A 15,354-nucleotide genomic window follows, 5' to 3' on the forward strand; every position below is an offset into this window, starting at 1 on the left:
ATTTAACCAGATTAAAAAAAAAAACACTGGGTGGATTTTTATCATTATAGGGTGATTGTGTACACACACTGCCAACACACATTTTAGTTCAAACAACTTGTAAAAGTGCATGTAGCATCCTATGACCCCTTTAATATAGTTACGAACTGCCATGTGAGTGTGCTGATACTGCACGTATAGGTTGTTTTTTAGAGTATGATGTATACAAAGACAAAATGTTGACAAAGGCCAACTAGAACTATTTATCAGGTGGTGGTTTTATATGAAATCACATGATGTGAATTATTATAACTTCCAGTTTTAGGGGGGGTAAGCATGAAGGTCCATCCGGACCTGATTTAGAATTATGCTGCATCCCAATTCACATACTATCTATCCTAAATAGTATTCGAAAATAGAATTAGTATGTCCCAAGTCGTAGTATGTTGAAAAGTGTCTGCCAAAGATGGGTTTCAATGAGGACATTTTTGTCCTTAAGGTCCTGAGAGGAACTATTTTTTTTTACGTATAGGTTTATTAAAGGAAATGAGGATGAAATATTAAAATTCCAATAAAAATACACACCTGGGCCAAAATTTCTGCAGTTGGCATTAACACAGGCAAAATTATAAAAAAAAAATAAACAAAACTGAAAAGGACAAAAATGTCCATAAGGTCGCACAAGGGTTAAACGAAATGTGGATTATGTTAACTGTAACAAGATGACTGACAGGGCAGTTTAAACGGTGACAGAATGCACGTAACTAAGCGAATTTACATGGAAGTCATGGTCTACCTCAAAAAATTTATGTCCAAAAAAAAAAAAAAAAAAACAATAGCAAAGTACAATGTTCAAAACATTGTGGTACTTTTTGACCTTTTTTTTTTTTCTTAGTGTCTCCATCAATACAAAAGCCAATACAGTAATAGAAGGCAAAAACAATAACGACTGTGAATCTCTACACACATGCCCACTCACACATGGGCCGGTCTGTTTGTCTTGAAGAGAAACAGCTATCGCGTTTAGTCCTGCACATGCAAATGAATAGAAGTCTTTTGTAATGAGAGGAGAGAGGAGGATTTGTGGTTCCCTGAAGATTTGTGGGCACCCTGCAACTGTACGTCTGACCCAGTGTGCCACAAATCACTGCGAGAGACGCTGACTGCTAACTGAAAACGCCAAGATGCCCAATTAATTCCAAAGCTCTGTTAATCAAAGACTTGCCTCATGCACATCCACAGGGAACAGCTCTATTAAACATGCACGACTGTTAATAGGGAGATATACCAAGTCAAATTTGTGATCTTGGTGACGAATAGGATTACTCCATAATATATAGAGAGTGTCAGGTCATTTCTTTGGTTTTTAGCTGAGCTGTGGTTTAGTTGCAGTCACAGAATAGCTGAATTAATGAGAAGTAAATCAGGTTGGGTCTTAAAAACTGATTGATTTGGTGATGTATCTTTAGGTTGACATGTTTTCTCTATGGAATACTGAGAAAGATGGGACATTTAGTGAGGTAAGGTATGCCAGATTGTTATAGACAGGCATATGTAAAGTGAATCCTGGAATTCTGCAGGATCTTAGTTTTTCCTATAATGAATGTTTGCATGTACATAAGTATGTAGCCCCTAAAAGGTCATGGCTCATGCATTTCCTCACAAAGCATCTTGGGAAATGAAACACCCTGTTGAAAAATCCAGCATATGCTGGTTAGGTATGTTTTGAAGCATGGTTGCTGGTTTGAGCTGCTTTAAGCTGGTCATGAGCATGTTCTTAGCTGGTCATGAGCTGGTTTAAGCTAGTTCTTAGCTGGTCATGAGCTGGTTTAAGCTGGCCGTGTGCTGGTCCTAAGCAACTAGCTCCTGAGCAGGTTTATTTTATAATTAAAAGTCTGTTTACTTTGAGCCAGTACCCACCTCCTTCTTCTTGTATTAAGAATCACTGCTACATTGTTGCTGAAACCCAGTAGGAAAGAGTAAAAGCAACGTGACGTGTAGCCAAGTTTGGTAACCCAACCAAGTGCACACACACAGCAGTGAGTCGGGCACCGGGCAGTTGTGGGTATTGAAGCCGGAAAAGAGTGCAGGAACGACTTGCCCAGAAGGGACTAATGGGCTCACTGCGATCTGCTGGATTGTGGAAGGGTAGCTGCTATTTGCAAGGGGTCAGAGGTGTTGCCGTCGTTCACAAGAAGCCAGGGCCTGTTGCCATCCACCATCATGGAGAACCAGCGACAAAAGCAGCTTTACAGTATTAAAAAGGAAAATAGTGTGTCGAAGGAACCAAAACTCCATCGTTCTCCTCTGGCCAGACGAAACCAGCAGTTTAATTCCAGGCTGCCACAAAGTCAAATTGTGCACAGGACTCATCTGGTTCCTGTGGTCTTGTCCTGATGGCCATCTAGGTGACGAGGTCTTCGCTGAGGATCTGTCTCTGGAGGCTCATCTAGTTGTCCTGGTCTCTGCTGACATTCAGGTCTGTCAAGGTCATCTCTAGGTGCTGATCCACTATCTGGACTGCATACGGACTGGATCCGGGTGACTGCAGTGACCATCTGATCTGGATACAGTCTGGATCTGATGGCTAATATTAGCGTAGATGCCATTCTTTTTACGATGTAACACGTACATTTGGTGTTATGGGAAGTGTTTCCGGTTCCGGATGACCTGATTAATGCAGCCTAACAATCCTTTAACAGATTTGAATATTAGAATTGTGTTAGTGTGTTATGTGTAAGCCAAGTTAAAGAAATGGGTCTTATCTAAATCTAGATTTAAACTAACAGTGTGTCTGCCTCCCGAACAGTGTTAGGTAGATTGTTCCAGAGTTTGGGAGCTAAACAGGAAAAGGATCTGCCGCCCGCAGTTGATTTTGATATTCTAGGTATTATCAAATGGCCAGAGTTTTGAGAACGCAGCCAACAGGAAAGACTATAATGCGATAGGAGGTTGCTGTCCAGGTGGAGGAGTGAAGCCATCCACCAAGTGATATCCTGTACCACCGCATCACATTGCAAGTGTGGGCCTCTTAGCTGATGGAGGACCAAGTGGCAATAGGGCCTTTCGCACCGCGGGAACCTTTTCATAGTACCAGAACTAATTGTGGAACTACCCACTTTTTGGCATGTTCGCACCGCCGGAACTGGGAGCGATTTTAGTACCGGACTGCCTTTTTCGAGAACCAAATTAGCTCCTACTCGGAACTAAAGCGGTGCGAAAGGCCCTAATGTGTCCAGGAGCCGGTCTCTTCTCTTCTGTCTGCTTTCTCTCACCTGTTCTGTCCTTACCCCCAAGGTGTCAGGATCTCCATGTTGGCCCTCTCCCCAGGCAGTAGGGGTGTGTGGCAAGCAGGGTGGGGCCAAGAGCCGTGGAAACAGAGGGATACCAGTGGCATGAGTGATAATGAGCACCACACTGGTCTTGAGTTCCACGGAGGAGCCGCGAAAGGATGCAAGGAGGCGTGATGACAGTGGAGGGCAAGAGAGGACCAGTCCTGGGACAATTTATGTTTTGTGTGTGTGAGATGGGCGTGAGGGCAGCTGCTGCTTCCATTTTTGCTTTTTGTTTTTTTATAATTAAAAGTCTGTTTATTTCCTGCCTCCTCCTTACCGTTTCAATTAACCTTGCTACAAAAATAATATAATGTAATATAATATAACGTAATATAATATAATATAACGTAATATAATATAATATAATATAATATAATATTATATTTTTGTGTGAACAAATTGTGTGAACACTTAAAAATATTGGCTTATTTTATTAAAGAACTTAAGAACTGAGAGTAGAAGTCTGTTCCAATAGCAGTAAAAAGCAATATGAATGTCATTTTTGGTTCCCATAAGAGTGACAAGTTAGAGTGAGAAATGAGTGGACCAGATGGATGCTGATGGCCACTGAATCCAAGATTAGAGTCGAGCTGTGCTTTCTGTCTCTGTTTACTGCCTGGTAGAGTGGCTTTGCAGTAGGCATTTTTAATGGCTGCCAATCGATTCCCATCCCAGGAGCCCTTGCGCTCATCGACAATGTCATATGCTCCGTCAAAACTGCCAGAGCAGCAGTCTTTACTCCGGCCAGCAGCAAATGAATTCCCCTGCATGAAAAACACCTTAGTCGATGCTTACCCCTAAATCAGCCATCTCGTATATAAACCGACAGCTCTTCTGCATGCAGAAGGCTCTGGCCTTTATGTCACCAATGTGTGAGCAAGATTATCTTGATTTCATTATTATGGAGCAAAATAGTCGTTGAATGGTTGGTGGAGACTGGTTTTTGAGAAAAACATTTTATAAATCAGCCATCTCGTATATAAACCGACAGCTCTTCTGCATGCAGAAGGCTCTGGCCTTTATGTCACCAATGCACCAATGTGTGAGCAAGATTATCTTGATTTCATTATTATGGAGCAAAATAGTCGTTGAATGGTTGGTGGAGACTGGTTTTTGAGAAAAACATTTTATTCATGTTGACACACGAGTCATTCTTGGGGAATGGTGTCAGTATCCATTATTAATGATATAATAAGAAATTGAACTTTTTTGTCATAAATGTAACTCTGCTTACTGTGCGATGTACAAATAAAACATTTTTAATGTTAGTTATTCATAGAAATGTCAGACTTGCGTGCCGTTCAACGCCACAAAAATGCAACACACTAATCTTAAGTTTACTAAATATTTTCTTAAAATTGTAAGAAAAAACTGTGTGGTACCAAATTCACAAGTTGCACTGATAAGTGTTTGCACTTCTTGTTAAATGCTATTTAAATTTCAAAGCGAAAATCAAATTGAAAACACATTAAAAAGACTGAACAATAGCATGGGAGGGAAATGAGTGATATTACCTGAATTTACTATTAAAATACAGTGCTTTTGGATTTGTGATATATTCATGATTTGAGATAATAGAAACAAAAATTTAAAAAAACATATTTGTTGATTATTAATCTGAATATTGATGGTGGTACATTCTCATATGTTTGACCCCACAGTGTCTATGGCAGGTACAGCACTATTATGTTGTTATGTTATGTAAATATGTTTTTATTGAAGCAAAAAAGTTATCTAATACCATCTGGGCCTGTTTCAAAGGAGCTAAAAATTAACTGCCCAGTTTCAGTTAATAAAATAAAAAAGCAAACCTAAGTTTCATCCCACTTACCTTCAGATTAAATAATAATTAATATAAAATATAAATCATAAAAAGGTTTAAATTGGATAGTTTCCTGAGAATGACACTAATAATTGATTTGCAAATATTTAAGGTGTGCTTTACAAAAGCTCGCTTACCTTGTACAAACAGAGCTGATGATGATCTGCCGAGTTTCGTTGGCAGCAGTTCACATGTGACTTCCTGTACAGTGGGGCTGAAGGAAGCGTTCAACAGAACTAACTCCCACACTGACAGAGATGACATGACTGAGTGATTGACTGTGGACACACTCTCATCTCTGCCCAGAGGACCATGTTCCACCGAAATAGTGAGGATTGTCCTTCCACCCAACAGCCACGCCATGACATCCCAGGATTCATCGGTGCTGCAGTTAAAGTGGACCTCACTACCTCGTAACACAGTAGCGTTCTTAGGTTCTAGATGGATAAAAGAGGCTACAGCTGTGAAGAGGAGAGACATAACTGAATAAACTGTAGACAATGGATTCTGTGATGTTTTCTGACATGACACATATTCTTTGTGTTAAGGTGTATTACTTTATTAAAGAAGAAGAAGAAGATGCATTTCATCCATCTTCTTTAATAAACACCTTTTCCATTTCTGATTTCATCATATGTTATTTTTTAAATGTTCTAAATGTGTTCTGTACTGTTTAAATTGAAATAAGCCTCTTATGTTCACCAAGGCTGCATTTATTTGATCAAAAAATACAAAAACGTGTTTTGAGAAACATTACAATTGAAAAAGAACCTTTTTTATATTTGAATATATTTTAAAATGCAATTTATTCCTGTGATAAAAAAAAAAAAACTGAATTGTCAGCAGCCATTGCTCCAGTCTTCAGGTAAGCCAAGTGATATGTAACGGATAATGTACATCCAGCCGGTTTTTATCTCAGAATAAACCCTGACAGGGTGATCAGGACCCCGACGCAAAGTGGAGGGGTCTTGTATCAGCCTGAAGGGGTTTATTTTGAGATAACAACCGGCTGGATGTACATTTAGAGCTTATTACACGGCTACTTGTCTCAAGTAAATTAGACACGAAATATTGACTTGAGTTGAAATATTTTATTAGCTCTTACGCAAAGCTTCCGCAAAGAAAAACAGTTCCTAACAAACTGGTTTGAGCCTTTTGAAGTCAGACAATACTAACATTTAAGGCATAATGTACAGTCGTATCACTAATTACAATAAACAGTTGTTTTTACCATATATGTTGAAATTAATGCTGAAGTCTTCCATTGTAACGCGGTGGTTAAGTGTTTTCAGTCACAAGATGGCGCCAGACAGTCAACGATAGCGGAGTGACTCGTTAAGCATATAAGTAGTACCCGAGCGGTGTGTTATTCAATTTGGCGGTTGTTATCTGGGAGTAACATACCGCTGGATGGTGCGATTAACCAATCAGAATCAAGTATTCCACAGAGCCGTGTAATAATCTGTATTAACATACATTCCACTTTAATCCTACAGCAATTTTTCTTGGAAGCAAAGTCGTGTAGTTGGATAAACACACAAGGCTTTACTTAGCAGATGACACACTCACCTTGGATTACACACAGCTGGAGAATGTGGCCATGCATATTGCCAGAGAAACAGTCAGGCCATTGTTCTGCACAGCAAGGACACAGTAGAGAAAATATTTGCAATTGCCACATTATATAAAATTGTAGAAACTTAACCTTGTTTACAACATCAGCTACACACATGAGAACGGTGCAGTCACACATTAAACAGCCTACGTTAAAGTGTTGTGAAATATGGTCCAGATGAGTATGTTTATCATACTATTTAAATAACCAAATAAATTTCATTGAATTACGTATGTCTTATGGAATTACATTTATGTATTGAAAGGGGAAAAAAATGCTAAAGTGATACCATGAAACTTTAAGATATATGTATGGTATACATTATGCGTTAAATATGATTCAGATTACAAAATTATCCTGTCTGGACACAATGACAAATTAAAGCCAGTATGAAATGCTGCCTGATGTACAAATGGTAGTTGGCGTGAAATACCTCTGAAAAGCATGTTGACTGATGCTCCAGCTAAAACTTCCGAAATTCAAAATTATTACTATTTTGTGAATGTAATTTTTCTATGAGCTCATGTTAACTGAGAAACTATGTGAAATATTTGTACCTAAAAATATATTTGTCACGCTGCTGGACCTCAGGCAATAAATAAATAAATATGATTTAATAAACTAAAATTAGAAATGGTGACCAGTTATAGGGCCTAAATATACACTTTCCGTTCAGCATTCATATAAGTGTATAACCTAAATATGGACATTAATAAAACTATTTTGTAAGTATAATCAAACTTATTTTTTTAATGATCACACAATGTGTGGAAACATCTGTTAAGAATGTGTGTAATTGTCATGAAAATAATGTCACTAATAAGAAAAGAAAATTTTTTTTTTTTTTTTTTTTTTTTTGCAAAATATCAATTCTTTTTCTCTTTTGAGTTTAGGTGAAATATGACCTGAATCTACTGCTAACACAGTAACAATATAAGCGAATTCATGACAACATATGAACAAAATACTGTTTGACCTTAAAATGTTCAGTCACCATTTACACTTATGGCCCAACATTTGTCTCACTTATTAAAGAATTTATCGTATATGTACCAAAAACGTCATCTGAATTACAAATCCTGCTGCTGTATTCTTACCTTGAGTATTCCAGGATGGTTTATACAGCATTCCAGAGAGGTTGAACAGAACTCATGTTTCCCACAGTCAATATAGTAGCAGTTTTCTGGCCACTGTGGGATGTGGCCGAAACCAGCCAGTTAAATATTACTGAAAGCAAAACAGCCTTTTTAGCCTTGAACTGACCACTGCAAATATCCACCAGTGACTCACAGGCTGTGGTGAATATTTTAGTGATGGCCTAAAATAATGTCTGAAATTTGCTGCTATTGTGAAGTCACATGTGAGGCCCACTCCTTGTCTTCCATTCACTATCTCTAGGGACTCTTTTTAAGGTCACATCCTGTTTGTTGAATAGGCACCACCCTGGTAGAACATTTCTGCTCTTTAAATACACACAATGTGTCAAGCATAGAACATAATTAAGCAGACAGCGCCTGTAAAACTCACTCTTTATTGGTAAATCAGGGTATTTCCAACCATTCATTTCTGTCTGCGTACAAAGTGCATTAGAACGGCCAACCGACAGCTGAGAATGGCTTCCAGCAGGTACTGACGTCACATATTCAGACTGAAATCAGACACAATAGACTGAAGAAGGGAATTGTGACTGTGAGTGTTTCTGTCTAATTTTAACTTCAACTTCACTGTGGTTGTAACTACAATTCTACATCCTAGAACCATATTGTGTAGTCTAATTTAAGTATTTATGCATGTACAAGACCAGTGAAGTACAGTACAGTACGAGTTTTGGACACATCGACTCTTTATTATTACTATTTTCCATGTTTCAGGATAATGACAGAAATATCAAACAAATCAAAACTATTATGTTGTAGCTTAATGTATTTTCGATGTTTGTTTGTTTTTTTGTCTGAGGGTGCAAATTTTAAACTTTGCATAGTGTTTGTATTTTTATTAGTGCGAGTCAAACGATTAATCGCGATTAATCGCATCCAAAATAAAAGTTTTTGTTTACATATGTGTGTGTACTGTGTATATTTATTATGTTTATATAAATACACACACATGCATGTATATATTTAAGAAAAATATGTTTAGATATTAAATATAAATATTTGGGATGCGATTAATTGCGATTAATCGTTTAACAGCACTAATTTATTGTATTAAAAGTAAACAAAAAACTTTCCTCATTTCATATGCAATTAGCTAAACCTGTTTAGGCAATTACCAATCATTCTGTAAGACAATCAGACATTTCATATTATTAAAATTACCATGAGCTGTATAGGCTCAACAATATGCTAAATAATTGTTACAAATATGATGGATAATATTGGCTTTTTAAATTGAATTCTGTCAAATTTTGTCAAGTTTCATGGTATTAGCAAAAACAAACTGTGGTCAGTGTTCATACACAGTAAACCTTGTTTGTTCATAGTTTTCAATAAGAAGGGGATATCAAGTACCTGCTCATGTTAGCATCTACAACAGATAGCTTATGGCTAGCTTAGCTTGATGAATTTGATCGAACACACAGTCTTTCACAACACAACATATGGGATTTTCCTCCAAACATTTGAAAGTTTATAACTATTAATTTCCTATGAGTTCAGTCTATTTTTAGCATTTAGCACTGTGGCAAAGTGTGTCCAAAATATGACTGGTAGTGTACTGTACTGTACAATATAAGACACACAGAGAAGTATTTGTAAGTATTAGTTTGGCACATTTGAGTGGTTTGGCACAACTATTTGGGATTCTATAGAACAAAGTCACAAAATATTCGTTTTAAAAGTAGTACAATAAGCTAGTTTCTATATGTACAGTAACAAAAACACATCCCTTTAAATTCACTTGAAACTTGCCACTTAAGATGAAGCAACTCTAGCATAAAAAGGCATTTTGCAACCTCAAAAAGGCACAGTTTTCATGGGGGCTTGAAGTTGGGGTCCTGAGTGCATATTCTCCAGTGCAGTGGTGTCACATTTGGCTTGGGCAAAGCTGCGGTGAAGGTTTTTGTGGGCGATTTTTTGATGGCTCCAGGGCAAGTGGGGTGTCACTTCAAGCTGAAATGTAAAGCACAAAATAACAGAAAAAAATGGAAAACGTGTTTATAATAATATGCTTACAATAGAAACGAGTTTAAATCATTTATAGTGTGACTCACCACCACGGCCAATTTTGTCCTCAGCACTTTATGAAATAGCTTGCGGCAGGGTGTAAAAATCTAATACGTAAAAATCATCTTCAATTGTAGAGAAGATATTAATTTCCTTTGTGTGTCATTTTTATTGTTTTGCTGAGTGGACGTTCCACTTGTTATTAGTGTCCGCAATTTCTCTCGCAGCTTTTAGATGTATCTATCTGTTCTTATGAAATCACAAAACTAAATCCTAACAAATGTGTCGCCACCCTTGACATTCACTGACGTAAACCTTTGGTTTATTACAAAAAGTTATTTTATAGCGGGTCAGAACCCAGAACCTTCAGTGCAAAAAGATTAATGCCGGACCAACAAATCATGCTTGACATTCAAATGCTGATCCATGCGTTTATTCACTAACCTATAAAACCCTGCGACGGACTGCGGCAGAAATATGCATCAAATAAAATATTTCACAAGTTCATGTGAGCATTTAAATTTGGTCAACAAGAATTCTTCTCTCCTCAAATCACAGTGTAATGAGACATTATACAAAATTAACATCTCATTGTACTTTTAAAATTGCTGGTTACAAGATTTTTGAACTTTTCTAGTCGTCATGATATTGCGTGTTGTCCATTTCATCAATACATCACAAAGGCAATTCATCAAAACAGTAAAAGTACATGTTAAATTATGTATACATAATTAATATTTATGACTTCACAACCTGCATGTCTATGCATTTATTTATGGTTCAGCCCGCTTGCCTGCTAGGAATTCATTGTCAGGGCATTACTGTAAATATATACACATAATATTGTTAATATTCTATAAATATAACAATAATTAAAACATAAAAATAAAAAAACATATTTGGAAGAAAATGACCATTTGACTGCAACCTGCCGGTGCTATACTCTAATGTCTCTCTGCCTCTTTTCATACTGGAAGATATAACTCATATCGATAGATCTTATGTTATTCCCAGTGACTGTGAGGGCCAGATTTCTGAACACTGAATTTCATGAATTAATATGCTTAGTATCAATAAAGATTGAAGCTATTAAAGTTACAGTAGCTTTTCATAGTACTCAATCAACTCTTCTATCTTAAAGGATCAATTAAATTGACGGTACATAAGCGAGCCATTGCTGACAGGATTTTTCTTTTGAGCAATCAGCTGTCCTTGATTCACCAGGCTAACTGATATCTTCAGTCCTGGATGCTTGTGTTTTATACTCTACCAAATGGTATCCTACAATGCCACCAAGTGGCAGAGAAGACAGAAAAAACACTTGTATTACCTGTGTGGGAAAATCCAGGTCCAAAATCCTCAGCTTCAGAGCACTAGTCTTCCTGTGAATGACAGCAATCACACAGTTAATTGCATATTGTCCCTAGATGTGCTATAAATGCTTCCTGTATAACGTGTTTAGCCATAATTCCATCATTCAAGAGTTTTATTAATTGTTTTGGAATAGTCTGGCTCTTACAGGTAGATAATACAGGTCTGCAACAAAAACTGTTATAACTACATAACTGAGTTGTTAAACAACTTGAAAAGTGTATGGATTAAACATCATTTTATTAATTTAGTTATCTTCAAAAAGCATCAGCAGTATTGAATCAATCTAATGCTACCAAATTATGAGAAAACATTTTTTGCAAGACAACTTTTTTGTTTTCTGATTTGCAAAGCATCTAGATTATCTAGAAAATAAATAATTTTCTGTTAGAAAAAAATGATTTAAATATGTTGTAATAAACTTAAAAGCAAGGCATTCCAGAGAGTTGTAAAAAAAAAAATTCAATTATTTTTTGGATGCTGGTGATTGAGCTTGCATTATTAAACTGGAATATGCCATTCTTCCCTAACATCAGACTCTCTCTCATTCATTGAACATACACTCAGACCCAATGCTATAAACACATCACAGCAATTCCTTTTTACTCCACATCAAAACACCATTCACTGCATTGCCTTTGCTTCTGGATGTCAACCATGCCATCCTGAAAGAGCAGAGTCCATGTCCTGCTTATCTCAATTCAACATTTTCAAACCAATGTGTATTGCATGCTGATGGTCTTGATCATCATCTGAAAGATGTTCTTAATGCGACAACATCATGATTACATTTGTTCAGCAAACTCTTTGATGCACTTTGAACAAGGCATTTTCTGCATCCTGGGCCTTCAAACAAAACGTCGTACGTAAATTCCATTAAAAAAAAAAGACAGGAAGAGCATAAAAATAATAAAACCGAAGCCCTAAACCCCAACAGTTTTTGGCCATCCAGACAAGATGATAGCACATTTTAATAATGACACTGGTAACCGAAAATATTTGCATGATGTTGCCAAGAACCAATAACACTGTCATATCAGCCAGCAAAGCAAACAAAAAAATACTAAGTGCACCTTTAATAGAAATATATATATATATATTTAAAGTACAACATAGTAACAAATAAATGACAAAACAAGGTTCAAATGCTTGTTAGGTTGTACATCTAATAATAAACCAACTCTGATTAAACAAAACACCTAGAATAAATAATTTTTATGTCTTTATTGAACACACAGGACCCAGCAATTACCAGGGCAAGTGTTCAATCAAAATATTTCAAAAGTATCTTATTTTTGTGGTATTTGTTTGAGCAAGTTAAAGCTGCTGTAAGTGACTTTAGTCATCCTGCTGCTTTCTGCCAGTGTTAAGTGAATTAGATTACTACATAGGCCTATTCTGTTTCCACAACCCACCCCCTAAATACTTGTACACGCAAAATGACTGACAGGTAGAGCGCCACAAGTTTTCTGATTGGCTAACGTGTGTCCATTAAAAGGAAGTCAGTTCACTTGTTTTTTTTTTCTGTATTCTTCTCTAAGCAATTTAGGAGAAAGATCTCAGCCAAAGTTGATACTTTAAAGAAATCTGAAAGCATGACCTAAAACAATCACACAGTGTGATTTTGAGGACTCCTACATCAGTGACTCCTGTCAGATAACAAGGACATTTTGTTTGTAATATTGAAAAAGTGAATCATTTTCAGCAGCTTTAAACACTGTAACAATAAGTTTAAATTGCTTGACAATTTTTTTAATCAAGCAATTTAGTGACACAAATATAAAGGCAAAACTTATTCAGATGCAAGTATCTAGTCCAGTGGTTCTCAACCTCCCTGACTCAAAGACAATATTATAGAAGGTTATTATATTACATATTATAATAAATTATTAATTTTAAGAATTTAAGCAAATTTAATTTCTGAATGAAAATTCTTTCAACACAAATTTTTTATCCAGTGTACAGCATATAATCAGGGTATTTTCCGTTCAAACGTTTTTTAATTTAATATTAAAATCTGACAAATGAAAAAACGGCACATTTTTCATTTTTCATTTGTTAAAAAAAAATGATGACATGAAGGCTGCCTCGATGAGCGTTTTCTTTCTAGCCATAGCCCTCCAGCTCAGGTGAGCCTTCCATTCCTTCCCGATTTTCATGTGGAGATCGAGAAGGCTTGGAAAAATCCATTCTCGTCCTGCATCCACAGATTCCAGCAACAGATCCATGGTGGCCATGGTGGTTACGGAGAGACATCTGTGGGTGAGCCTGGTGGATATCGGGTCGAAAGAGAAGGGCTTTCTTCTTGATGCGCCGGTTTCCCCTTCTGAGCTTTTCGGCACTTCCGTCAAGATGGTGGTCGTGAAGTTTAAGGAGGCCAAGACGAGCTCGGCTGCTTTAAAATCCTTAATTCCTTGTAGGTCCAGGCTTCGGGCTTCACCTCCAGCCTATATCCATAAGCCTGAGTCATGCGCGGGAGCCATGGTTGGCGAGTACGATCCATTTTCATCTACTCTACTGCTAGTTCTTGTGTATTTTGAGCTTTTCGGCACTTCCGTCAAAACAGTGGTCGTGAAGTTTAAGGAGGACAAGACGTGCTCGGCTGCCTTTAAATCCTTCATTTCACGAAGCTCCAGGTTTTGGACTTCGCTTCCAGCCTATATCCATGAGCCTGAGTCATGCGCGGGAGACATGGTTGGTGAGTATGATCCATTTTCATCTACTATACTGCCAGTTCTTGTGTATTCGATGCTAGCCTTTCTCTGCAGCGCTACGCAGACCTGTTCTGTTTTCTGACTTTTAGGTTTGACCCACCTGCTAAGTCAGGACCTCCCATACCCCTTATGGTTGAACCAGTAATCACCCCTCTGCGGAGTGGACTGGAGTACACTGCGTTCCCTGAGTTAAGAGGGATTTGTGTTTCTGTGGAAACCCCTCTTTTGTGCTTCTGCTCTGAGGAGCAGTAAGCTCTATACACATGAATGGTTATTGGGTCCCGCTATTTCTTCAGATTCTATCGGGTCTGGTTATACGGGACCCACGCTCTCTATTGAGATAGAGAGCATGAGACCGTGTCCAGCTGCACCAGTGGACTGTCTCTTATTGGGCCCTGCTGGGTTACCCCTTCTAATCTAGTGCCCCCTTCTGGTCAAGCTGAGAAGTGCTCTCTGTGAGGGTTAGCTATGAGTCGCTCCCAGTATGTGCTGTAAGGGCCCATCTCAGCTTGAGAGACGAGAGCGCTGCTCCCGAAGAACCCCATTTGCAACAAACTAAGTGTTAGGGACCCTGTTGTTCCCTTAGAAATGTGTGATCTCCTTCTAGCAGGATCCCATTTCTGATGTCCCATTTGCGCTCTATCTGCCCCCGGACATGGCTGTGCTCCCCTCACTGCGGGAGGGTCCCTTTGAGCTCGCCGGTCCTGGGCAGACTGGGTGAGTCCTCCTCTCGACTCGAGAGTTAGGTCCTCTACCCTGGGCTATTGGTCGCTTCGGTCGAGTTGGGTTCCTCTCTCTCCTCGCTAGGGGTTAAACCCTCCGCTCTTGAGCTCCGTGGCAGTGACATCAGGTAGTTGGGCCGCTTGCTGCTTCCCTGATAAGCTGCCTCTATTCGGGTCAAGCCAGGCAGTGCTCCCCTCACCTCAGAGGGTTGTCTTTGAGCCTGCCGATTGAGCGTGTTTGGACTTCTCTTTTCGAGTCCCCCGCTCGTTTGAGCTCCATTGAGTAGCGGCCTCAGGTTGTTAGGCCTCTCTCCGCCTCCCTGTTGAGCCGCTCTCCTTGTGGGTCGAGCTTAGCAGCGCCCTTGGGGGTTTCATATGAGCATGCCCCTCTTGATCTGAGCGTCCGAGTCCCCATTCTATTTTTGAAGTTGGGCCTCCGCTCTTTTGAGCTCCGCATAGCAATCATGCCAGGCGGCTGGGCCATCTCCTGCCTCCCTGGCGGGTTGCTTGTTAATTGAGCTAGCCATGCTCCCCTCACCATGAAGCAGGAGCAGATGCTTCTGACATTATTCTGTGAGGGTGCCACAGTCACGTAGGGTTCCTAGGCTGGTTTAATACAGCTTCGGTTACCC

At 38.6% G+C, this 15,354-nt stretch overlaps 1 protein-coding gene and 1 pseudogene across 2 annotated transcripts in view; both read right to left on the bottom strand.

The window, feature by feature from the left end:
* The window catches only part of LOC107655816 (immunoglobulin superfamily member 5-like), a 16,883-nt gene extending 8,869 nt beyond the window's left edge, over window positions 1–8,014 (bottom strand). The window contains exons 1-3 of one of the 2 annotated variants that reach the window (XM_016443399.1): window positions 7,849–8,014; window positions 6,706–6,771; window positions 5,274–5,573 (exon numbers count right to left, since the gene is read on the bottom strand). In XM_016443399.1, coding sequence (XP_016298885.1) covers window positions 5,274–5,573; window positions 6,706–6,771; window positions 7,849–7,879 — 397 coding nt within the window. In that variant the 5' untranslated portion in view covers window positions 7,880–8,014. Of the gene's footprint in view, window positions 1–5,273; window positions 5,598–6,705; window positions 6,772–7,848 lie in introns of both variants that reach the window. The other variant, XM_016443398.1, reaches the window with a different exon arrangement.
* Window positions 8,015–8,916: 902 nt separating this feature from the next.
* Window positions 8,917–15,354, bottom strand: part of LOC107655819 (SH3 domain-binding glutamic acid-rich-like protein) — a 32,912-nt pseudogene continuing 26,474 nt past the window's right edge.

Source organism: Sinocyclocheilus anshuiensis, unplaced genomic scaffold (assembly GCF_001515605.1).
Source record: "Sinocyclocheilus anshuiensis isolate Anshui unplaced genomic scaffold, SAMN03320099.WGS_v1.1 scaffold1421, whole genome shotgun sequence".
NCBI classification, from domain to species: Eukaryota; Metazoa; Chordata; class Actinopteri; order Cypriniformes; family Cyprinidae; genus Sinocyclocheilus; species Sinocyclocheilus anshuiensis.